The following is a 24,257-nucleotide window of genomic DNA, read 5'->3' as shown; positions in this document are numbered from 1 at the left end:
TACCTGTGCATACTACTAGTATTGTAACATTATACTAGAGCGAGAAGAGAGACCCCTGGTGGTAGTTTGGACCTACACGTGTACGTTGACGTCATCAGACAGCCAAGGGGGGTACCTGACGAGTTTTTAAAAAATTTTCCTGATTATTATGGTAAATAAAATGTTGACTGGATTAATTATGTTTATTACAATTAAAAGTGATTTATAAGTTATACTAGGGACGCCTTATAGCGACTAGTCGACCAATAGGACCTACCTCGACTATGACTTTTCAAAATACAATGGCACTAGGTACGATTTTAGCCAAAAAAGGGAGTGTCTGTAAGATGATAGGGGAGACTTGTACCTACATTCCAGACAAAACGTGACCCGCAGGTAAAGACGCAGTTGCCATTAAGAAGCTGACCGCATTAATTAAAAAGAGCTAACCTTAGTCTGTTTTCCTCAGTAAGGTACCTAACGGGAGAAGGAAAAAATATATATAAATAAGTTTTGAAACATTGTGTATTTAGAACACAGTGATAGGTTTTCGCTAAGATTTTGCTTTATTTTATCTGCAGTGCACTCTGCTCATGCCATGCAACATGCCGGTGTTACAACGCCCCTGGTCCTGTTACCTTGCTGCCTCTGGAAAAGGGAATAATCACCTGGTAGCTCTTTCCTTCCAGACTAATATATATGATAATGCACTTACTAATAAGACAAAGATTCAGTCATGTTGATCAGTCATTAGGTAGTCCTGACTTTGCACTCTTGTTGATGAATCGAGGTAGCGTCAAGAAGGCGGGGTTCTATACAAGTTATGCAGTGTTTACCTGAAATAGTAAAAGTCGCACCTCTCCTAACCTAATGCCTCGAGATCCCAGGTGGTAGCCTAGACCTCCACATGTACCAAAAGACCCGATTACCATGAACCCACACCTAGGTATCAGAGGGGCATTTACAGCCTAAGCGATAGTTGTGAAAGACCGCCACTCTACTGAGTTTCCAGAACGTTCTACACAAGAGGTTATTCTGATAAGGAAGTTATTAATTATATTTGTCACCTTTATAGTCATCCTAATTTCTGTTTGTCGTTGCATACAGTGTATTCCGACCCTGATGACTACCTGGTCCACCTGTCTCACTACGATGTCCAACAAAAAGCTCACTGTCAGCGCAAACATCAACATCATGGATCCAGAATACGATGATGTCGAACCATCCTATACCCCCATGACAGCAATAGCTCCAGTGTACAACACAATGCGAGTCTAGGGTCAGCGGTGGGGGTGGGACAGAGCAGGGAGAGTTTAGTGAAACAGATAGTTTCAAGGGGGGTCTGTAGTGGAAACCCAATATTTCTATATTTTGGACTTTGAGCCTTTGGTAGTGGACATTAGTGAATTTAACATTCTGTATAACCAAATGTCATGTTTGCCTTCTGTCCTTACATTTACGCAATTTTGCAATACATCCTCTTATGAAACTTCTGTTCTCAAAACGCTGACAAGATAATATATAGTATAAACACGTTACATTTTCCATCTGTTTTGCAACTTTGGAAGACAGTATAACTCAGACATGGACAACCGCAGTCTGAAACAGCTACCGCAATAATTACTCAAGCAATTTTACTGGAAACGTATGCAAATAACATGGGAGGTCTATGCTATTACTAACTCATGATGTAACAGCCAATTATATCGAAGGAACCACACGTGGGCCTAAGACAACCCAGTCATTTCATCCACCACCTGATGGCCAATCACAGATGACCGGAGGATGGAAGAATTGCAAGATGCTTATCCAATAATTAAACAATACGTTGTATCTATGTAATCTTTTGACCTGCCCAGATGTTAAACTCTTAAAAGAGGCTACACGCCCAACATTAAAGTTAGAATTGAGGAAGCTATACATGCTGAACCTCGTGTCAGTGTGAAAACTTCTTATGCGCATTATCAATTCAGAATTAATATGGAGGGGTGTAAACATTCCAAATTGAGTAAGCCGTGGTTCCACAAAGGAAAGCCACGACAGGCTCGAGGTGGCCGTAGTAAAAAAAAATGTTTTTAAAGAGCCCATGGGGCCCTTTGAAGAATTGGCTGTTAAGTATGCTCACATGCTGGTTTAGGAGGAGGAGGAGGAGGGGGAGGAAGATCAGAGAAGGATAGACCAAGCTACTTCTATCAATGGGACACACACTTGGGCCTATTATGCAGATGCTTTCAGCAAAAAAAACAAATAAAAGAATGAAAAATGAGCGGAGTTTTGTTAGTTCCTACATAGTGTGTGTACACCAGAAGCAGTATACTGTATAGAACCGGTAACAGTATGCAGTATACAGCCGGGATGCTTGTGAATGCTTTGTGTGCACTACTGGTCCCAGGCAGCCAAATTGATGATGCACAAAAGTGGAGTTGTGGTCTTATAAAAGACTGCTGGGTTCCAATTATTCCAATCCCATGCCACCTCTGTCACAAAATTTCATGAGCCACAAACGTGGGCATAAAGGGGACTCAGATGCCAGTACTTATACACATCTTCACAATTCAACAACCCATTCTACAACTAAACATTTTTTTACCCAGCGTGCATGTGAACCCCTGAAACATTTTTTTACTAAGAGTATAGGTGAACCCCTGAAAAATGTGTTTACCCTGAATTTTTTTTAGTTGCTTAGTTTGCTAACAGAGCCTGGGGGCAGCCCTCCGGAAGAATTAGTTTTTACAGAACCTTTTGGCCCTCTGAAGAATTGGCTGTTCCGCATGCTGGCATGCTGGATTAGGGGGAGACGGAGGAAGATCAGAGAAAGATAGACCAAGCTACTTCTACCCTTTTTTAGGGTGATAGAGGGTGCATGGTTCTCCAGTTCCAGCTTAAAAGATAAATCAGGGATGTGCCAAGCAAATAACAATAAGATGAAAAAACAATTCAGTTTTAACTCACCTGGTGCCAAACGGGGAAAATCAGCAAGATCAACCCCGTTGGCACCGATGTCCAGGAAGACTTAAAGCAAGTTCTTTTCAATCCCACATCCGCATCCTCACGAAGAGCAGCAAAAGGGAGCAGCAAACAAACACCTATTGAGGTGCTTGATAGACAGCAATTCGTAAAGAAAAAAAGGGCTGCTTTTGCGCTCGTCGGGATAAAAGATCCACAGGTGTAACTGTATTTAATTTATTCACATAGATAAGAGCAACGCGTTTCGGCTAATACAATCGCCTTTTTCAAGCTCTGTCAAAAGTTACAAATAACACACATTTATATAAGCGACAATAAAACTACTCATATGTTTCTTTCAGATGTAACGGCACCGGAAAAGCAATCATTGCTGTTCAGGGCGGAGAGCAGGGTGTGGGAAACACACCTCCTCTACGAACATTACGTCATTACTAGTGTCAACCAGGGACACATCATATGGAGCGCAATATGTGTTCCATATATTCAAAAAGCAAAGTTTTTTTTAAAACAAAGTCGTGAACAAAACGACTAGATACCGTTTAAATATACCACACTATATAATCCTGTATTAAAAAGTATCGTTCTTAAAGTTGATTAACGAAATTTAAACATTACCATAACGAATCTATATTTACAACTATATGCAAATAAAATTTAATATATATGAATTATGCATAAAACAAAATTAAAAAAAAATAATTTTTACTTAAAGTGTTATATTAATAAAAATATTAATAAGGACCCCAAGAAGGAGAAAAAATAAAATAAAAATTTTTAAAAAGCAAAATTTTTTTTTTTTTTTTTAAACAATAAAAGAAGGGGAAAGATGCTAAATCTTTTCTAATACTTCGTTGAGGCCAAACGGAGATAGTGTATTGAGTCGGTGTATCCAATACATCTCCTTCTTTCTCAATACATTAATCGATTTCGTTTCAATGCTTTCTAGGGGTGTAATCCTCATAAAGGAGGGATTCCCTTCATGCACATCGTTAAAGTGCTTTGACACACTGTGCGTCCGTAAATTATTTTTAATATTTTGTCTATGATTACCAACACGTTTTTTCAGGTAATTAATAGTTCTGCCTATATATTTAAAATCACAGGGACATTCAATTAAATAGATTATTTTTGAAGAGTTACATGTTAGATGTTGGGAGATTGGGATTTTTTTATTGTTATATTCAATAAAAGTTTTATTATGTGAAATTACTGAACAACATTTACACTGAGCATGCCTACACTTATAACTACCTGGTTTTTTTGTATCTAAAGTTTTTAATTTTTTCTTTTTTCTCTCTGGGTTAGAGGGGGCTATTAAATTTTGTACTGATGTATTCCTTTTAAATATTAGCAACGGGTTTTTTCCAAAATGATCAGCTAAAAAAGGATCATTAAGAATAATGGGCCAATGTTTTTTAAAAATACTTCTAATAGCAGCATTGTCACTATTAAACCGGGTAATAAAAGCTGGGTTTTTAAAATTTTTTGAAATCTTTTTCTTGGTTTTATTTGTTTTATCATTATTTTTAGCTACTGTTTTAGCATAAGTATCATCTATTATTTTCTGAGGATAGTTTTTTTCTTTAAAACGATTTTTTAAAATCAAGGCTTGCTCTTCAAAATCGGAATCTAATGTACAATTACGTCGAATGCGCTGTAATTGTCCGTAGGGTATGTTTTGCTTCCAACCTCTAGCGTGGCCACTACGGAAATCCAGGTAAGAATTCTTATCAACTTTTTTAAAATTAGTTTTAGTTAGTATTTTAAAATTTTCTTGTCTTAAAACTAAATCTAAAAATACTATATCATTTTGGCTAATTGTACTCGTGAATTTTAAATTAGAACTATTTTGATTAAGATTATTGATAAAATTATTAAGATTATTTAAAGACCCTCCCCACACAATTAAAATATAATCTATGAATCTTTTGTAAAATATGATATTTGGATCTAAAATATGATTTTTTTCAAAGTTACCCATAAATAAATTAGCTACGGCAGGTGCGACTTTCGAGCCCATAGCTGTCCCAAGCGTTTGCAAATAAAATGTATTTTTATATAAAAAATAATTATTTTTTAAAATAAAATCTATTGCTTTTAATAAAAATGTTTTTCGATTAAGCGGCATTAAGGGATCCTCATTTAAAAAATTTTTTATAGCTAAAAGACAAAGGTCATGAGGGATATTGGAGTAAAGCGACTCTACATCAAGCGTACAATAAATGTATCCTTCTTTCCAGATAAACTTGTTAATTAATTCCAATAGATGGCTTGTATCCCGTAAATAGGCAGGAAGGGATAATACATATTTCTGTAATAATCTATCAGCACATTCTGCTAGCCGACTCGTTATTGAGTTTACCCCAGCTATTATCAGTCGACCCGGAGGATCGTTCTGATTCTTATGTACCTTGGGTAAATGGTACATAAATGGTATGTCGGGGTCCAAAGATGTGATATATTTACCCTTGTTTTTAGTCAAACCATTCGATGAAATACCTTCCTCTATTAGTATTTTTAAATTATCCTTTATTAATTTAGTGGGATCACTAGTTAAAATCTTATATGTATTAGTGTCATTTAAAATATTCAGGTTAACTTTGTCATAGCGTGTATAGTCCATAAGAACTATGCCACCCCCTTTGTCGAGAAACCTTTTATTATAATATGCTTAGTGATTTTACTAAATTACAGTTAGGGCCAGAAATATTTGGACAGTAACACAATTTTCGCGAGTTGGGCTCTGCATGCCACCGCATTGGATTTGAAATGAAACCTCTACAACAGAATTCAAGTGCAGATTGTAACGTTTAATTTAAAGGGTTGAGCAAAAATATTTGATAGAAAATGTAGGAATTGTACACATTTCTTTACAAACACTCCACATTTAAGGAGCTCAAAAGTAATTGGACAAATAAACATAACCCAAACAAAATATTTTTTGGTTCAATATTTTGTTGCGAATCCTTTGGAGGCTATCACTGCCTTAAGTCTAGAACCCATGGACATCACCAAACGCTGGGTTTCCTTCTTCTTAATGCTTTGCCAGGCCTTTACAGCCGCAGCCTTCAGGTCTTGCTTGTTTGTGGGTCTTTCCGTCTGAAGTCTGGATTTGAGCAAGTGAAATGTATGCTCAATTGGGTTAAGATCTGGTGATTGACTTGGCCATTGCAGAATGTTCCACTTTTTTGCACCCATGAACTCCTGGGTAGCTTTGGCTGTATGCTTGGGGTCATTGTCCATCTGTACTGTGAAGCGCCGTCCGATCAACTTTGCAGCATTTGGCTGAATCTGGGCTGAAAGTATATCCCGGTACACTTCAGAATTCATCCGGCTACTCTTGTCTGCTGTTATGTCATCAATAAACACAAGTGACCCAGTGCCATTGAAAGCCATGCATGCCCATGCCATCACGTTGCCTCCACCATGTTTTACAGAGGATGTGGTGTGCCTTGGATCATGTGCCGTTCCCTTTCTTCTCCAAACTTTTTTCTTTCCATCATTCTGGTACAGGTTGATCTTTGTCTCATCTGTCCATAGAATACTTTTCCAGAACTGGGCTGGCTTCTTGAGGTGTTGTTCGGCAAATTTAACTCTGGCCTGTCTATTTTTGGAATTGATGAATGGTTTGCATCTAGATGTGAACCCTTTGTATTTACTTTCATGGAGTCTTCTCTTTACTGTTGACTTAGAGACAGATACACCTACTTCCCTGAGAGTGTTCTGGACTTCAGTTGATGTTGTGAACGGGTTCTTCTTCACCAAAGAAAGTATGCGGCGATCATCCACCACCGTTGTCTTCCGTGGACGCCCAGGCCTTTTTGAGTTCCCAAGCTCACCAGTGAATTCCTTTTTTCTCAGAATGTACCCGACTGTTGATTTTGCTACTCCAAGCATGTCTGCTATCTCTCTGATGGATTTTTTTCTTTTTTTTCAGCCTCAGGATGTTCTGCTTCACCTCAATTGAGAGTTCCTTTGACCGCATGTTGTCTGGTCACAGCAACAGCTTCCAAATGCAAACCCACACACCTGGAATCAACCCCAGACCTTTTAACTACCTAATTGATTACAGGTTAACAAGGGAGACGCCTTCTGAGTTAATTGCAGCCCTTAGATTCCATTGTCCAATTACTTTTGGTCCCTTGAAAAAGAGGAGGCTATGCATTACAGAGGTATGATTCTTAAACCCTTTCTCCGATTTGGATGTGGAAACTCTCATATTGCAGCTGGGAGTGTGCACTTTCAGCCCATATTATATATAAAATTGTATTTCTGAACATGTTTTTGTAAACAGCTAAAATAACAAATCTTGTGTCACTGTCCAAATATTTCTGGCCCTAACTGTATGTGAAGTGGATAAATTTAAGCCTTTTAATGATAATTTAACCTATAAAGAAAAACTGGTTTTAAAATTTTTTCGTAATAACTCTGATTTAGTGATTAAATGTATTTATTTATTTATTTTTTTCTCCTTCTTGGGGTCCTTATTAATATTTTTATTAATATAACAATTTAAGTAAAAAAAAAAAAAATTAAATTTGTTTTATGCATAATTCATATATATTAAATTTTATTTGCATATAGTTGTAAATATAGATTCGTTATGGTAATGTTTACATTTCGTTAATCAACTTTAAGAATGATACTTTTCAATACACGATTATATAGTGTGGTATATTTAAACGGTATCTAGTCGTTTTGTTCACGACTTTGTTTTAAAAAAAACTTTGCCTTTTGAATATATGGAACACATATTGCGCTCCATATGATGTGTCCCTGGTTGACACTAGTAATGACGTAATGTTCGTAGAGGAGGTGTGTTTCCCACACCCTGCTCTCCGCCCTGAACAGCAATGATTGCTTTTCCAGTGCCGTTACACCTGAAAGAAACATGTGAGTAGTTTTATTGTTGCTTATATAAATGTGTGTTATTTGTAACTTTTGACAGAGCTTGAAAAAGGCGATTGTATTAGCCGAAACGCGTTGCTCTTATCTATGTGAATAAATTAAATACAGTTACACCTGTGGATCTTTTATCATGACGAGCGCAAAAGCAGCCCTTTTTTTGTTTACGAGTTCCAGCTTAAAGATACTTCATGTTGAGCTGCTTTCCACCGGTGGAGAAGAGAAGTCTGGGGAAATCCAGGCTTTGTTCATCTTAAAGGGGTTGTCCCGCGAAAGCAAGTGGGTCTATACACTTCTGTATGGCCATATTAATGCACTTTGTAATGTACGTTGTGCATTAATTATGAGCCATACAGAAGTTATAAGAAATTTTTCACTTACCTGTTCCGTTGCTAGCGTCCTCGTTTCCATGGAGCCGTCTAATTTTCAGCGTCTAATCGCTAGATTAGACGCGCTCGCGCAGTCTGGGTCTTCTTCTTTTATGAATGGGGTCGCTCGTGCCGGAGAGCGGCTCCATGTAGCTCCGCCCCGTCACGTGCCGATTCCAGCCAATCAGGAGGCTGGAATTGGCAATGGACCGCACAGAAGCCCTGCGGTCCACCGAGAGAGAAGATCCCGGCGGCCATCTTCAGCAGGTAAGTAAGAAGTCACCGGAGCGCGGGGATTCAGGTAAGCACTGTCCGGTGTTCTTGTTTAACCCCTGCATCGGGGTTGTCTCGCGCCGAACGGGGGGGGGGGGGGGTTGAAAAAAAAAACCCGTTTCGGCGCGGGACAACCCCTTTAATAAGTGCAAGCCTGTCGGCACTGTTAGCTGACAGGCAGGTACGCTTATCCGTGATAATCTCCCCAACAGCACTAAACATCCTCTCGGATAATACGCTAGCGGCAGGGCAGGCCAGCACCTCCAAGGCGTACAGCGTAAGTTTGTGCTACGTGTCCAGCGTTGACACGCAATAATTGTATGGAACAGAGGAATCACGGAGGACGTTGGTATGGTCAGCTATGTACTTCCTCACCATCTTTTTACACTGCTCCCTCCTAGTAAGCCTAGACTGGGGAGTGGTGACAGAGTCTGGCTGGGGTGCCATAAAACTGACAAAGGCCTTGGAGAGTGTTCCCCTGCCTGGTCTGGACATGCTGCCTGTTTCCCTTGCTAGTTGGTCCACTGAACTACGTCTACCGCTAGCATTGTCAGATGGGAAGTTTAGTATCAGCCTTTCCACCAGGGCCTTGTGGTATTGCATCACTCTCATACTCCTTTCTTCTTTGGGAATGAGAGTGGAAAGGTTCTCCTTATACCGTGGGTCGAGAAGGGTGAACACCCAGTAATCCTTGTTGGCCAGAATGCGTCTACGGTGAGGGACACGGAAAAGGCAGCTTAACATGAAATCAGCTATGTGTGCCAGAGTCCCAGTACGCGATACATCGCTGTCCTCACTAGGAGGATGACTCTCAGCCTCCTCCTCTTCAGCCCATACACGTTGAACCGATGTGAGGGAAGTAGCATGGTACTCTCTGCAGTGTGGGCAGGGGTCTCTTCCCCCTCCTTCTCCTCCCCCAATACGCGCTGAGAAATAGACATGAGGGTCTGGCTATCAAGCGACGTATTGTCACCCCCCATCTCTTGTTCTATCTGCAAAGCATCAGCCTTAATGCTTAGCAGGGACCTTCTCAGCAGGCAAAGCAGCAGGATGATTACGCTGATAATGGCCGCATCGCTGCTCACTATTTGCATAGACTCCTCAAGTTTTTTAACAGATGTCAGACATCCATGCCCACTCCTCTGTGAAGAAGTACCGAGGCTGACTACCACTTCGACGGGCATGTTGCAGCTGGCAATCAACAATGGATCTACGCTGCTCGTAAACCCTGGCCAACATGTGCAATGTTGAATTCCAGTGCGTGGGCACGTCGCACAACAGTTGGTGAACTGGCAGCTGGAAGAGCTCTTGAAGTGTCCTGAGGGTGGCAGCATCTGTGGTGCACTTTCTGAAATGTGCGCACACGCGACACACCTTGCTGAGCAGCTCAGACAAATTGGGGTAGTTTTTAAGAAAGCACTGAACCACTAGATTGAACACGTGGGCCAGGCATGGCACGTTGGTTAGTCTGCCAAGCTGCAGAGCCGCCAACAGGTTACGCTCATTGTCACACACGACCTTGCCTGGTTGGAGGTTCAGCAGCGAAAGCCACAGATCTGTCTGCTCTGTCAAACCCTCTAAAAGCTCTTGGGCGGTGTGCCTCTTGTCACCTAAGCTCAGGAGTTTCCGCATAGCCTGTTGACGCTTCCGCACACGAATGCTGCAGCGCCTTGAGCTACCGACTGACGGCGACATGCTCACAGATGGTAATTGAGAGGTGGAGGAGGTGGCATAATAAGCCGGAGAAACCATGACCGAGGTAGGACCCGCAATCCTAGGTGTGGGTAGCATGTGATCGGACCCAGGGTCAGACTCTGTCTGAGCCACCACCAGGTTAACCCAATGGGCCGTCAGGGAGATGTAGTGTCCCTGCCCGCCAGCACTGTTTCACCCTGCCCAGGACCTCGGCCTCTGCCCACACCCTCATTCGAACGCCCACGTCCCCGACCTTGACCCTTACCCCTAGTCTTCATCATGTTGGATAATGCACTTGGTCAAAATGCTACGCAAACTGCGAGTTATTTTGCGTACGCTTATAGGTCAAAATAGACAGTGTAAACGGAGTATAGTGTTGCTAGATGTATGGATTGACAGGACCCAAACATGGGTATATAGCATTCACTTTGAGCGCCCCCCCCCCAATTTTTAAACAGTGTATACTGTTGTTAGATAGCGTGGACTGACAGCACACACACACAGATATGTAGTGTTAGCTTCAAGCCCCCCTCCCCAAAAGTTTAAAGTGTGTACTGTTCTTAGTGTGGATTGACAGCACCCACACACGGGTATGTAGCGTTCACTTTGGGCCCCCCCAATTTTTAAGCAGTGTATACTGTTGATAGATAGCATGGATTGACAGCACCCACACACATATATGTAGCGTTCACTTTGAGCCCCCCCCCCCCAATTTTTAAGCAGTGTATACTGTTGATAGATAGCATGGATTGACAGCACCCACACACATATAAGTAGCGTTCGCTTTGAGTCCCCCCAAATTTTCAAACAGTCAATAGAGGATGGAGGAAATGCATCATAAGTTTGAAGATAGGGGATATCCAACTACCTTTACACAGAGTATGATGAAAAAGGCCCCATCTAGAACAAGGGGTGAATTATTGACCCCGAGGCCTAGAGTTGAGAAATCTAAAAGGATTCCCTTTGTGTCCACAGTGATGATAGTGGTTGCATCAGGAATATTCTTTACAGACATTGGTCAATATTGACCAAAACATGATTTTTGCAATTTTCCTGTAATGGCCTACAGACAGGCACGCAATCTGCGAGACAAGTTGGTAAGTCCATTATATAAATCTAAAAGGGTAACTACTCAGAGAATTCTTGGCCCATTAAAACCCGGTAGTTTTGCATGTTTAAATTGCTCCTGCTACGGTAATTTAGTTAAGGGAGATACATTTAAACCCCCCCTTACTGGACGTACGTTTAAGATCAGAGATTATTACACTTGCAGATCGGCATACGTCATTTATCTAGTCACATGCCCATGTGGCAAAGCGTATGTCAGTGAGATGACGCAGGAAGTACGTGCTAGGATAAATAAACACGAGCACTATCAGAACTGAGGTAAAGGATCTTCCTATTGTCAAACACCTTTTGGAATATAGACATTCTATTAGCCAGCTGCGGTTTAAAATCATCGATCATGCCCCATTTCTTGAGAGGGGAGGTGACAGAGTATCGTTATTAAAAAAGAAAGAATCAGAATGGATTTATGCCTTAGACACATTACAACTAGAGATGAGCGAGTATACTCGCTAAAGGCAATTGCTCGAGCGAGCATTGCTTTTAGCGAGTACCTGCCCGCTCGAGACTGAAGGTTCGGGTGCCGGCAGCGGGCAGGGAGCTGCGGGGGAGAGCGGGGCGGAACAGAGGGGAGATCTCGCTCTCCCTCTCCCCCCCCCCCCCTGCTCCCTCCTGCCGACACTCACTGCTCCCCCACGCCAGCACCCAAACCTTCAGTCTCAAGCGGGGTGATACTCACTAAAGGCAATGCTCGCTCGAGCAATTGCCTTTAGCGAGTATACTCGCTCATCTCTAATTACAACCGAAGGGATTGAATGTGGATTACCATATGACACCTTATTAGTGAACTCTCATTGGACACCTCTATTCAGATGTAGGTTACTATAGACGTAATATGTAACATGATATAGGTTGTAGGTCGAATAGCTGCCGAGAGTATTGATGCTCCATGATGCCGTCGCTGCTGCATACTCCTTTGATACCTATTGCAATTGAACATCATTTGAATTAAAACTTGGGGACGATGTGATATTGAGTGGTTCATCTACATTATATTTTTGCACGTTTTGTGATTAGCCCCGATATATGTTTGGGTGTTATGTTGTTGCTGGTAATCCATTAATTGTATAATAAAAACCAATTTTGCATTGATGATGTGTCGGTGATCAATCTCTTATGATATAGAATTCTAGAGAGGACTATCTGTGGAGGCATTATTGACAACTATTTGGAGGGCCTATCATATAGATGTACTTGGCTACTTTGAGATATTATTTGTACCACTGTAGTCTCAAGGGTAATGGTACATGTGTAGATCACATAATTTATTTAATTAACTAACTGCACTTATAGTAGTGCTTTTTTATGTATATAGCCCTTCTCTTCTTGTGAATATACTATTGTAATTAGGCCCGTTGATCTTTATTACATAGTGACGAAATCCCGATCTTCATATCGGATGCGTTTCTCTGATGGATTTTCAGTAGAGATGAGCGAGTATACTCGCTAAAGGCAATTGCTCGAGCGAGCATTGCCTTTAGCGAGTATCTCCCCGCTCGAGACTGAAGGCTCAGGTGCCGGCGCGGGGGAGCGGTGAGTAGCGCCTGTCAGCAGGGGGGAGTGGGGGGGAGAGAGGCAGAGAGAGATCTCCCCTCTGTTCCGCCCCGCTCTACCCCGCAGCTCCCTGCCCGCTGCCGGCACCCGAACCTTCAGTCTCGAGCGGGCAGGTACTCGCTAAAAGCAATGCTCACTCGAGCAATTGCTTTTAGCGAGTATACTCACTCATCTCTAATTTTCAGTATACAATCACATGATTCTAACATTATGCATATGACCAGGCTGATCACGTGCGCATATGGTTGTGGCACATGTGCGGATTGATGTTGACATAGGCGCGGTCTTGTTAGGCCGAGTGATGTGTATGACGTTGTTATCTGTGATTTCGCGTTGGTCCTGAAATATCGTGCCTGCGCGGACGTGTGTGATGACGCACGATGTGTATATCCGGGCGGCGAACTGGGATTCATGGCGATGGGGAGGATGATCTTAACCCCTTCTTGGAGATCGGCATGGGCGACATCATGCAATAAGTTAAGGTACTTTCCCATACACCAGAGAGTTCCCTGATCATGAGATGGTTAAACAACTGATGTGCAGCGAATTTAGGAGGCTTGTACCTACATAGCTGTAATGCTTTTGGTAATTGTATAGCTTGTATATATATATATATATATATATATATATATATATATATGTTATATTGTCTGTACCAACTGAGCTTGATAAAGACCCTTGAACGGGTCGAAACGTCGCCAGTTTTTTATGGAGGAATAAAGAAAATATTTTGGATTGATCTGTTGCTGCCTGGACCATACTTTGTTTAGGATTTCTATTTTGGGTCATGATCCGGACCCACGCTGGGCTTTGCAGTTTTTTCCTCCTCGCCTTGTAATACGGCTCTGAAAGACACTGGGGACCTTGATGTATCCCTAAAGTACTGCTGCTTATATAACTGTGAATTAGCTTATATGTAAAGCCCTTCCCTGAAAAAGAATGCAGGAGTGTCGGCAAAGCATTGTTTTCAATGGAGCCACCGGCAGCAGTTGCGGCTCAATTGAATAGGGTGGCTTTTTTTTTTTACACTAAAATGTTTCTTTTTCAGGGAAGGGCTTATATGTAAAGTCCTTCCCTGAAAAACAATGTAGGGAGCAGCCGCGGCTCCATTGACAACAAGCACGCAGCTGTGTTCATGCTATCTTTTGCTCGTACCTAAGTGCGGACATATGTACGCACCTAAGTACGCACAAAAAGGGGAATTTTTTCTTACCGATAATTCCCTTTCTGGAAGACATCATGACAGCATACGCTGGAGGTTGCTCACCTGCTGACCTGAAGGGACAGGAAGAGGCAGAATATAAAAAGCACCTCCCCTCCACCAACACCAGTGCGTTCCAAATGACCACAGTGACCAGTTACTTAACCAGAAGGTGTGTTTTTATTGACATCACACACCTCAGAAAACAAAGTTAAAGCATACACATTACCTCATGTGTTGGACAAACTAGGGTAACCATGTTGGTAAGGGGGGGAAAAAAGCCCGTATGCTGTCATGATGTCTTCCAGAAAGGGAATTATCGGTAAGAAAAAATTCCCCTTTTCCCCATGACATCATGACAGCATACGCTGGAGGAATACCAAATAAGTGGCATGGGCTTTTTAGGGAGGGATTACGGCTTGGAGCACCTTCCTACCGAAGGATGCGTCCTGGCTATATTTAAAGTCCAGCCTATAATGTTTAATGAAAGTATGGCCTGAAGTCCATGTGGCTGCGTTACAGATTTGCTCAATCGATGCGTGCGCTCTCTCCGCCCAAGAGGATGCCACCGCTCTCGTTGAGTGGGCCTTCAATCCTTCTGGAGGGGGGATGCCCTTGGCCTTGTAAGCCTCCTGGATGGCTCTCCTGAGCCACCTGGCGATCGCATCTTTAGAAGCGGCCTTTCCTTTGGCCTGCCCCTGAAATTGAACGAAAAGTTTGTCAGACTTCCTGAAACTTTCTGTTGCCTCGAGGTACGCTAGTACCGCTCTTTTGACGTCTATATTATGGAGCTTTTGTTCTTTTGCATTTTTGAAATTTTGGCAAAAGGCTGGAATAACTATTGGTTGGCCCCTGTGGAAATCTGACAATACTTTAGGCTGGAAGGATGGGTCTAAAGAAAAAACTATTTTATCCGGGTGGATAGTCATATATGGGGCCCTTCGTGAGAGGGCCTGGATTTCCCCCACGCGTCTGGCTGACGTAACTGCCACAAGCAGGGCTACCTTGTATGTCAGCCAGGCGATGGATAGATCCGTAATCGGTTCAAATGGGGGGTCGCATAAGGCCTGAAGGACTATGGTTAGATCCCAGGGTGGTGCCGTGGGCCGTGTGAATGGATGTAATCTGCTCGCCCCTCTAAGAAATCTCCTAATCCACCTGTGCTCCGCCAGCGCGAGATCGAAGAATGCCCCCAAGGCCGCAATTTGGACTTTGAGTGTATTCGGACTCAAACCTTTATCCAGGCCCGCCTGGAGAAAATCTAAGATTTTCCGGACGTCTGGCTGATCCAGCTGCTGGATGTCCTGGCCTAACCACTCCGAAAATTTTTTCCAGACTTTGGAGTAGATTTTGTGTGTCGAGGGTTTAAGGCTCTCGCTAATGGTGGAAATAACCTTAGGGGAAAGACCCTTTCCTAGGAACTTTACCCGCTCAAGCTCCAGGCCGTAAGCCTGAACTTGTGAACTTCCGGGTAAAGAAGAGGGCCCTGCGACAGTAGGTCCGGTCTTGTTGGAAGGTGGAAGGGCTCTCCCACTGACAGGGATCTCAGGAGGGGGAACCACGGTCTTTTGGGCCAATATGGTGCTACAAAAATTACTGTTAGGGTTGACTGCAGTAATTTCCTTAGCAGAAGCGGGATTAGTGGTAGAGGGGGAAAGGCATACGCTAGGTCCCAATCCCAGGGGTGAGAGAGAGCGTCCGTGCCCAGGGCCTGTTTCTCTGCGCCTCTGGAAAAGAAAAGCCGGCATTTGGTGTTTGCGCTTGACGCAAAGAGGTCTACTTCTGGTACCCCCCACTTCTCCACAAGAAGGCTGAACACCTCTGGATGGAGTTCCCACTCTCCTGGGTCCACTTTCCTTCTGCTTAAAAAGTCCGCGGCTGAGTTCTCGGCTCCTCTTATATGAAAGGCCGATAGGGACTTTGTTGTGCCTTCCGCCCATTGAAGGATCCGCCCCGCCAGTCGTTGTAGTGGAGGATTCCTGGTGGTACCCTGGTGGCGAATGAGTGATACTGTTGTCATATTGTCTGAGAAGATCCTCACATGTTTCGCCACTAATCGTGTTTGCAGGCTACGCAGGGATTTCCATACAGCTTTAAGCTCCCTAAAGTTCGATGAGCTAGCTTTCTCGTGAACGTCCCAGGCCCCCTGTACATAACCGCCTTCAAAGTGGGCCCCCCACCCTTTGGCGCTGGCATCGGTCGTGATTATTACGGCCGGGTCCAAATTCCAATCGGATGCCTGAGACAGGTTGTCCGACGACACCCACCAACGGAGAGAAGCTCTGGCTTCCGCAGAAATAGGGATTGTCTGATCAAGCGAAGCCTGCAACTTGTCCCAATTCCGGAGAATTAGTGACTGGAGTCCGCGACTGTGGAATTGGGCCCAGGGGACCACGCCGATGCACGAAGTCATTAGTCCCAGGATCCGCATTGCGTCTCTTATCGTTACCCTATGTTTTTTATATAGGTTGGAACATTCTTCTATGATAAGATGTTTTCTTAGGGGAGGAAGGGACGAATTTTGTAGACTGGAATCCAGAATGACACCCAGGAATTTCTTCCTGGTTTCTGGCTCCATGTTGGATTTTGACTCGTTAACAATCCAGCCAAGCTCCTTAAATAACTGCAATGTGGACTCCAAGTGTGATCTCAGAGTAGATGGGGAATCTGCCACCAACAGGAAGTCGTCTAAGTAGGGGATGATCATGACACCCTGGTTTCGTAAGAAGGCCACCATTTCCATCACGACCTTGGAAAAAATTCGCGGAGCCGAGGAGATTCCAAATGGTAGGCAGACGAACTGGAAGTGGCGGATTTCCCCCTCCACCCTCAGCGCAAACCTCAGGAATTTTTGTGAGTTGGCGTAAATGGGGATATGAAAATAGGCATCCTTAAGGTCTATTGTAGCCATTACGTTATCCCTGGCAATTAAAGGAGTTGCAGTTCTAATGGTTTCCATTTTGAATCTCCTATATTCAATGAATTTATTCAGTTGTTTTAAATTGATAATGGTGCGGTGGGAGCCGTCTGGTTTGGGAACCAGAAAGAGGGGGGAATAGAAGCCTTTTCCCTGTTCCTTCTTAGGGACTGGGATAATCGCGCCGAGACCCTGTAGGTTCCGTATGCCCTTCAACAGAGCCTGTTCTAGGCCTGGAGACTGGGTTGGGGTTATCATAAACCTGTCCGGGGGGCGGGATAGTAGCTCGATCCTGTACCCCTCCGCCACTAGGTGCAGTACCCACTCATTAGTTGTAATACTACGCCAGCTATTGGAATAGCGAGCCAGTCTACCCCCTACCGGGCCCGAAAGTATGGGCTGAGGGACAAAAGTTAAAGTCTTACCCCTTCCGCCCTTTGGATAAGACCATCTTCCGGTCTTTCCCTTCCCGGCGTACGTAGACGAGGGATGAGGGGTGAAGGGTCTCTTGGGTGGTCTGGTGGCAGGCAGTCCGTGACTCTTGTCAGCTGCTTTCTCCAGCAGACGATCCAGGTCTGGTCCGAATATACGCCCGCCCCGGAACGGTAGGGTACATAGCCTATTTTTGGACGCAGCGTCCCCTGACCACTCTTTCACCCACACTGCCCTTCTGGCGGTGTTCGATAGGGCTGCCATGCGGGCTCCGAGGCGGACTGTTTCCATCGAAGCATCTGCCAGGAACCCTGTTGCCATTCGCAGCAGAGGGATGCCGCTTGCGAACTCCTCCCTAGGGGCTTTTTGGTCGACTAGGGCTGCGAATTGGTCCAACCAGATTGCCATGGAACGAGCCACGGAAGTGGCCGCGATGTTAGCTTTCATGATGAGACCGGAGGTGGACCAGGCTTTACGCATGGATGTGTCCACCTTATGGTCCAACGGGTCCTTTAAGTGGGATGTATCCTCAAAGGGCAACCCGGACTTTCTGGATACCATGGCAATTGCAGTATCGACTTTAGGTATCTCGTCCAAAAAGGACACTTCATCTCCCGGAAATAACAGGCGTTCTTTAAATTCCCTGGGGATTAGCGGAGCCTGATCCACGCTCTCCCACTCATTTAGGATCAGCTGCTTGAGTGTGGCGTTTACGGGGAATGAAGATTTTTGTTGCGGGAGTAACCCCGCGAACATATCCTCCTGGACTGTGCGGGGTTGCTGCACGTCTTCCTCCACCTGCATGGTCCTGCGTACTGCTTTCAGCAGTTGATCCATGTCCGCGGTAGAGAAAAGATATTTCTTGTCCTCCTGCGTCACTTCCCCGTCAAAATCCACATTTTCCGCTATGTCGGAGTCAGACTCAGACACCGCCGGAACCGACCTGCGTGTAACCCCGGAAGGCCCAGGTTGGAGGTCCGAGAGGGAGGACTGCACTTCTTCTCGGACGACTGACCGAATTTCGGCCATAAGGGAAGTTTTTTCCTCCTGCATAATTTTCGCGGAGCAGGTAGCGCATAGCGTTTTGGTGCAGGAGTCGTCAAGTTTGGTTAGACATACTGGACATTTTTTACTCTTGCGTCTAGCCTCCCTTGGTTTTTGAGTATCCCTGTCCTGTAAGACAAGGGAAACTCTGTTAGTGGGGAAGTGTATGTAGTGCAGGTGTAGGTTGGTCCACTGGACCACTTACAGTTAGGAGGGTCTCTGGGTCCTCTCTGGTCGACATCTTGCGCCTTGCAGGAACGCTTCCTGTGCTTAGGATCGTTCCTTAGCGTGGAGAAACACCACCAGCTGATGCAGGGGCAGCGGATTTTTGAATTTGGCGCCGGCCGCGCCAGGCCACGCCCCCTTTGCGGAGCGTCCGACGTCACCGCGCTGTATCCGAAGCCACGCCCCCTGGAGCGCTCCTGTCGGCCCTGGACCCGGAGATGGCGGCCGCCGCCGCAATGACGGCCGCAGTGGTGCCGGCAGCCCGTACTTGGACCCCGGCCCACCGGAGATGGCGGCCGCCGCCCGAAATGACGGCCGCAGTGGTGCCGGCAACCCGTACTTGGGCCCCGGCCCACGCAGTCCCCGGAAAGCTCCCAGATGGGGTCCTTCCCACTGGGTTTGCCGGGGCTGCCCGAAAGATCCACGCCGCCGCTTCGCCGGTAAGTCCTCCTCCGGCATGGGACAGCGTTGCTGGAGTTCTGCCGCTGCTGTCCTGAAGGGACAGGAAAAACACTGGTGTTGGTGGAGGGGAGGTGCTTTTTATATTCTGCCTCTTCCTGTCCCTTCAGGTCAGCAGGTGAGCAACCTCCAGCGTATGCTGTCATGATGTCATGGGGAAAACACACTCCTGTGAATCCACCCTAACAGAAACTCCAGGACGTCTCACACAAAATGAGCTTCGCACAATTATGTCGACGAAAAAATAAAAATGTTGTGGATGTCAGAAGATGATGACAGAAAATAACATGTAAAAATTAAAAATCTTTTAGGAAAATAAAAGTAGTACAAAAAACCGATATAAGTTGGCATTGTAGTAATCATACTGACCCACAGAAAGTAAGATCTTGGCACTTTTGTTGCAGTTTGTACACCGTAGAAATAAGACGCAAAAAACAAAAATGAAAAAAAAGGGGGTTAATATGAATTTTAAAAAGCTGCTATGTGGAGTCTCCATGTGCCGGACTGATAGTTTTACTCTTCATGTGATTTAAATGTCCCTTTAATTCTTTGAGTAGTGAATAATGAAAACAAGATTGTCTTTGGCTGAATAAGGGAATATACAGCTGAAACCCGACAACACAGACTCTTCTTTACATGTAGTCTCACCTGGGGGGTCATCTGTAGGGATCTCCTCCTTACATGGCTGATCCCCCCTCACATGTGTCTCTGTAGCATCAATAGGGATCGGATCTTCCTCCAGTTTCACCAGCTGTGAAATAAATATTGTAAAAGTCATCACACAGTTGGAGAAGTCGTGTGGAAGGTTTTATATGGGCAGAAAAGGTCATTAATTAGTATGAGGAGCCGGAATGACATGACAGCAGTAGTGATCTGGGCCAAATAGCTGCAGGTCTCCTGTATAACTCCAACCAGTTGCTTCTTTATTCCAACCAGAAGTCTCCAGAACCAGAAAATAGTGATAAGATGCGGAGATCTAATGTCTGCGGTCGGCTGTAATCCTGCCATCTCCAGCTTTCTCATTACACAAGTATCAATCATATAATAAGAGTAAACACAAGACCTTCCCAGCCGTCCTACAGACCAGAGGGGAGATTTCATGAGACCTTCTCTCCATCTACCTGATTATCCTGTGGAAGAAGAGGATGGGGACATCTCTCCGCTGCTGTTCTCTTACTGGATCTACCTGCAGAAAACACAGACAGCCACTGAATTCATTCTCTACATACAAATAATAAAGGCCGTGTGGATTTAGTCCTGTCTATTAGGGGGGGCTGGTGGTCCTCCACCATGATGTCCTTGTACAGATCCTTGTGTCCTTCTAAATACTTCCACTCCTCCATGGAGAAATAGACAGTGACGTCTGACACCTTATAGGAACCTGACAACACAATGATACCGTCATCACCCAGACACGTTATACCGCCATAGCGTTACTGTATAATGTCCCAGCATTCCCAGCAGCGTCACCTCTCCAGTCAGCAGTTCAATCATCTTGTTGGTGAGCTCTAGGATCTTCTGGTCATTGATCTCCTCCAGTATCAGGGGGTGAGGTTGAGGACTTGTGATTGGGCTCAGGGGTCTTCTCCTTCCATCAGACACCAGGGCCTGACAGCCATCACTAGAAGCCTTCTTCACTACCGTGTAATCCTGTTTATGAAGAGATACATCCATAAATATCCCTGCAGACATTCCCAGAGTCCTTCATGTCTCCAGTTATGGCCAACAATTATTAAGATTCTCCTCACATCTGTGTTCATCATCTCTGTTGTTCTACTCAGTCACAGGAGCAGAAGAATGAAATTATCAGAGTTTTGGTTCTGTTAGATGACAGACAGTAATGATCCCCAACAACCTCCAATTGCCTTATAGTAGATCTTTTATGATGAATTAGCAGTAAATCCTCTGCCGTAGATGTGACCAGAGACTGACAGAGATAAGAATGATGGAACGTGACGTCATCCCCAGAATCTCTCACCTCTCCTGTAAGCTGGAAGAGTATCTCTAGGGTGAGGGTGAATATACTCTCCGCCATCTTGTCCCGGTTCCTCTCCATCCTTGTTGGGTCAATCAGGAATATTATCTGATATAGAAGATATCAGCCGAGCATGCTGAATGGAGAGAAGACGAGACAATGTAAGCCACCCCAAATCTCTGGATTATAGGGGATTCAAGGACGGCTATAAATAAGGGTGTATTCACACGGGCGATTTTCAATACAATTTCTGTGCGTTGCGGGATGCGTGAAAAGAGACCATTATTTTACACAAGCGATTTTTCTCTCTGACAGATAGCGATAGAGAGATCGCAGCGGGTCCTATTTTTGGCAGATATCACTCATTATTTCCTATGCAACTGAAAAAGTTGCCGCACACTGGCGTGCTGTATGAGGTTTACTATTTTTACTATTTTTATTTGAACAACATGCTATATTCACACAGGTGAAAATCTGATGTGCAGTTTGCAAGTTCCATATCGGTCTGAGTATATTGGATCAGTCTTGCATGCGCTCCAATGTAAGTACAGCCTAAGGGTACATGCGTACAGATACTTTAAAAAGTTGCACCCGACATCCTCAGCACTTGGCCATCCCATCCATGTGCATCCGATGTGCGGGACACCACACAGTGACAGGTACTGTTCTCAGCTGAGATTCGGACAAGAACGGGACATGGTGACATTTATTTTTTGCTTGGACTATTCATCCGAATAAACAAACAAGTCTACATGACTTCACCCCAATCAGATGAAATGGCGCTTTTTTGACCCAATTTTTCGATCTAAAAATGGATACAAAAGCGTCGGTGTGCGTGTACCCTAAAGATGATAAACGCAAGAACTCTGTAAATAATGGGATTTTTACCGCAGGGTTTGATGATAACTAGAGATGAGCGAGCATTGTCCTTAGTGAGTACCTCCCCGGTCAGGAGACAGGTGAGTTGCGGCAGTCAGCAGGGGGAGAGAAAGATCTCCCCTCCGTTCCTCCCCGCTCTACCCACACGCCACCGGCAGCCGAATCTTTGCTCCTGAGCGGGCAGGTACTCGCTAAGGGCAATGCTCGATCGAGCAATTGTCCTTAGCAAGTATACTCGCTCATCTCCAATGATAACAAAATACATACATTTATATTTATGTCCCTGGAGCGAACATGAACGGGTGAGGCTATGATCGCTCTGATAATACACCGCTATACTTCTGTACTGCAGTGCATCATAGCTTATCCTAGTGATCACAGACCCGGACGCCATTGACTGGCATCCATATGCCATGGCAACCCACTCACCCTCCACGTTTACATGATCTTCCCATGGGGGGCTTTCAAATACCGCGATCAACATTCATTGCGTCATGTAAGGTGTTAACTGCTGGCATTGATGTTCTCACTGATCCCTGCTGCAGCGGGAGACCAGCTGGGTGAGAACATCACTCAGCATGTACATATAAGCCCAGGAGCAGGAAGGGGTTAACCAGGGGGATTTATGACGCTATGAAGATACAACATGTTATCCGCTATTTCTTCCCCAGTGATTTGTAGGAGTCCGGCCGCTGAAGAAGGATCGGGCGGCCAAAACGTGTCCAGCGCTTCCCGCTAAATGCTACAAACAGCACATCCAGCCGGGAGCTGCGAGCCGAGAAGTTCTGGGGGATTTACTGGTTTCAGAAGACGGAAGATTCTGGAGCGACGAGACGGCGGCTGCACCTCCCAAACCCCAGAGCATCAGTGAGCCGGCGGCCGCGAGGAACGGGGTAAGACTCCTCCGGAGCGCCGGCAGAAGCTGCTGTCCGTCTGCAGCCGCTCAGCAGAAGGGGCTCCCAGGACTAAAGACCTCATGGGGGATTCGGGGGCCGCAGGAGGCAGAAAAAGGGTCATTTTGTGGGGATTTGGGGAAAGCGCTCGTTCTATCAGTTGTGTCACTTATTTATATCCTTCTGGGGGGATTTTATACGGATTGTAGAAAGCGAATTTGTAGTGGAGGCCGAATAATCCTGATTGTAGCTGGAGATGTTCTCTGCCTTCCGGAGGCTTCTATTCCCAGCCATGTTACAGGCCTGCCAATAGGGGGCGCTGCAGAGGCCTTGTACCATCTCCTATGTACATCCCAGACTCCCCAGAGGAGCGTTACATGGCTGCTGATCTCCTGCACCTACCCAGGGTCTCCACAAGGGGAAGCTGTGACCCCCACATACCTCCACCTGCAGCTGGACAGGAGCCGTGGGGTTGTTCTGTGCTTACAGGACCTGTGATGATGTCACCGTCATGTGATCAGTGTGTGGGAGGAGACAAGGGGTCACATGACCAGGTCTCCGCTCAGTGGATGCAGGACTCTGCTGTGTGACCTGCAGTTTGTGTGTCCCATCAGGATGTATTCAGGGAGTGGATGGAGCAGAGCTGAGCGTGTGAGACGGAGGAGCAGAGCCGAGCATGTGAGACGGAGGAGCAGAGCCGAGTGTGTGCGAGGTGAACGAGTGGAGCCTAGTGAGTGTAAGTCAGGGGTGTAGAGCCGAGCGTGTGTGTGATCTACATGTGGGCTGCTATATATATCTGTATAATGTATATACCGCGTCTTGTTGGCCATGACGGTGTTTCGCTACGTTAGCCATGATGTGGAGGCTGACTGGTCGCTCGGCTCCTATGCAGGTTGCTGGTGACACTCTGTGAGGGGTTTCCTGCTGCTGTCGGCACCCATATAGATACATGTTGGTATTTCCCTCAGTCCCCCCCTCATCTGTGAGGTTTATTAGATGGTTTCTCCTCTGGTCCATCAGCAGGTACGGACGGCTGTATATCCCTCCCCCTTAGCTCTCTGCTGGGTATTGCAGTTCTATTTGGGCATGATGCTTGGAGCTGTCATGTCCTCCCAGTTTGCTGTGCAGCTCTTAGTTAGGTTGCTGTATATTCCCCTCCCTCGGTTATTCGCATTGTAGTTCGGTTCCCTCTCTTGCCCCCCTGGTAGGGCAGGTAGCCGCTGAGAGTTTACTTGCCCTTATCAGAGCATTAAATCTGCTTTTAGGCAGGGACCTTTCCCATTTATCAGCAGGGTCAGTTTTCCCTCTTATCTTGTGTTTTCCGTTGTCCGGTGGTGACACAGCCTTGTGCCGGTCCTCGGTGAGG

General features: G+C 45.2%; 2 protein-coding genes and 1 pseudogene across 3 annotated transcripts in view; all 3 read right to left on the bottom strand.

Moving 5' to 3' along the window:
- The window catches only part of LOC136624365 (zinc finger protein 83-like), a 179,900-nt pseudogene that overhangs the window by 108,057 nt on the left and 47,586 nt on the right, over positions 1-24,257 (bottom strand).
- LOC136626716 (zinc finger protein 27-like) overlaps positions 1-24,257 on the bottom strand; it is a 659,137-nt gene that overhangs the window by 593,407 nt on the left and 41,473 nt on the right. The gene's annotated exons all lie outside the window — the stretch shown is intronic.
- LOC136624491 (oocyte zinc finger protein XlCOF29-like) lies at positions 19,840-21,393 on the bottom strand. Of its 2 annotated transcripts, XM_066598475.1 has the most exons (4): positions 21,123-21,393; positions 20,615-20,794; positions 20,266-20,330; positions 19,840-19,895 (listed from the first exon to the last, which is right to left on the bottom strand). In XM_066598475.1, the coding sequence occupies exons 1-4, from the start codon at positions 21,198-21,200 to the stop codon at positions 19,889-19,891; spliced, it is 330 nt and encodes a 109-aa protein (XP_066454572.1). In that variant the 5' UTR covers positions 21,201-21,393; the 3' UTR covers positions 19,840-19,888. The 2 variants fall into 2 exon arrangements, with proteins under 2 accessions (XP_066454572.1, XP_066454573.1); XM_066598476.1 differs by lacking the exon at positions 19,840-19,895 and having other exon boundaries at positions 20,272-20,525.

The sequence above is a fragment of the Eleutherodactylus coqui genome, chromosome 4, assembly GCF_035609145.1.
Source record: "Eleutherodactylus coqui strain aEleCoq1 chromosome 4, aEleCoq1.hap1, whole genome shotgun sequence".
NCBI classification, from domain to species: Eukaryota; Metazoa; Chordata; class Amphibia; order Anura; family Eleutherodactylidae; genus Eleutherodactylus; species Eleutherodactylus coqui.
This window is presented reverse-complemented; position numbering and strand designations above follow the sequence as displayed.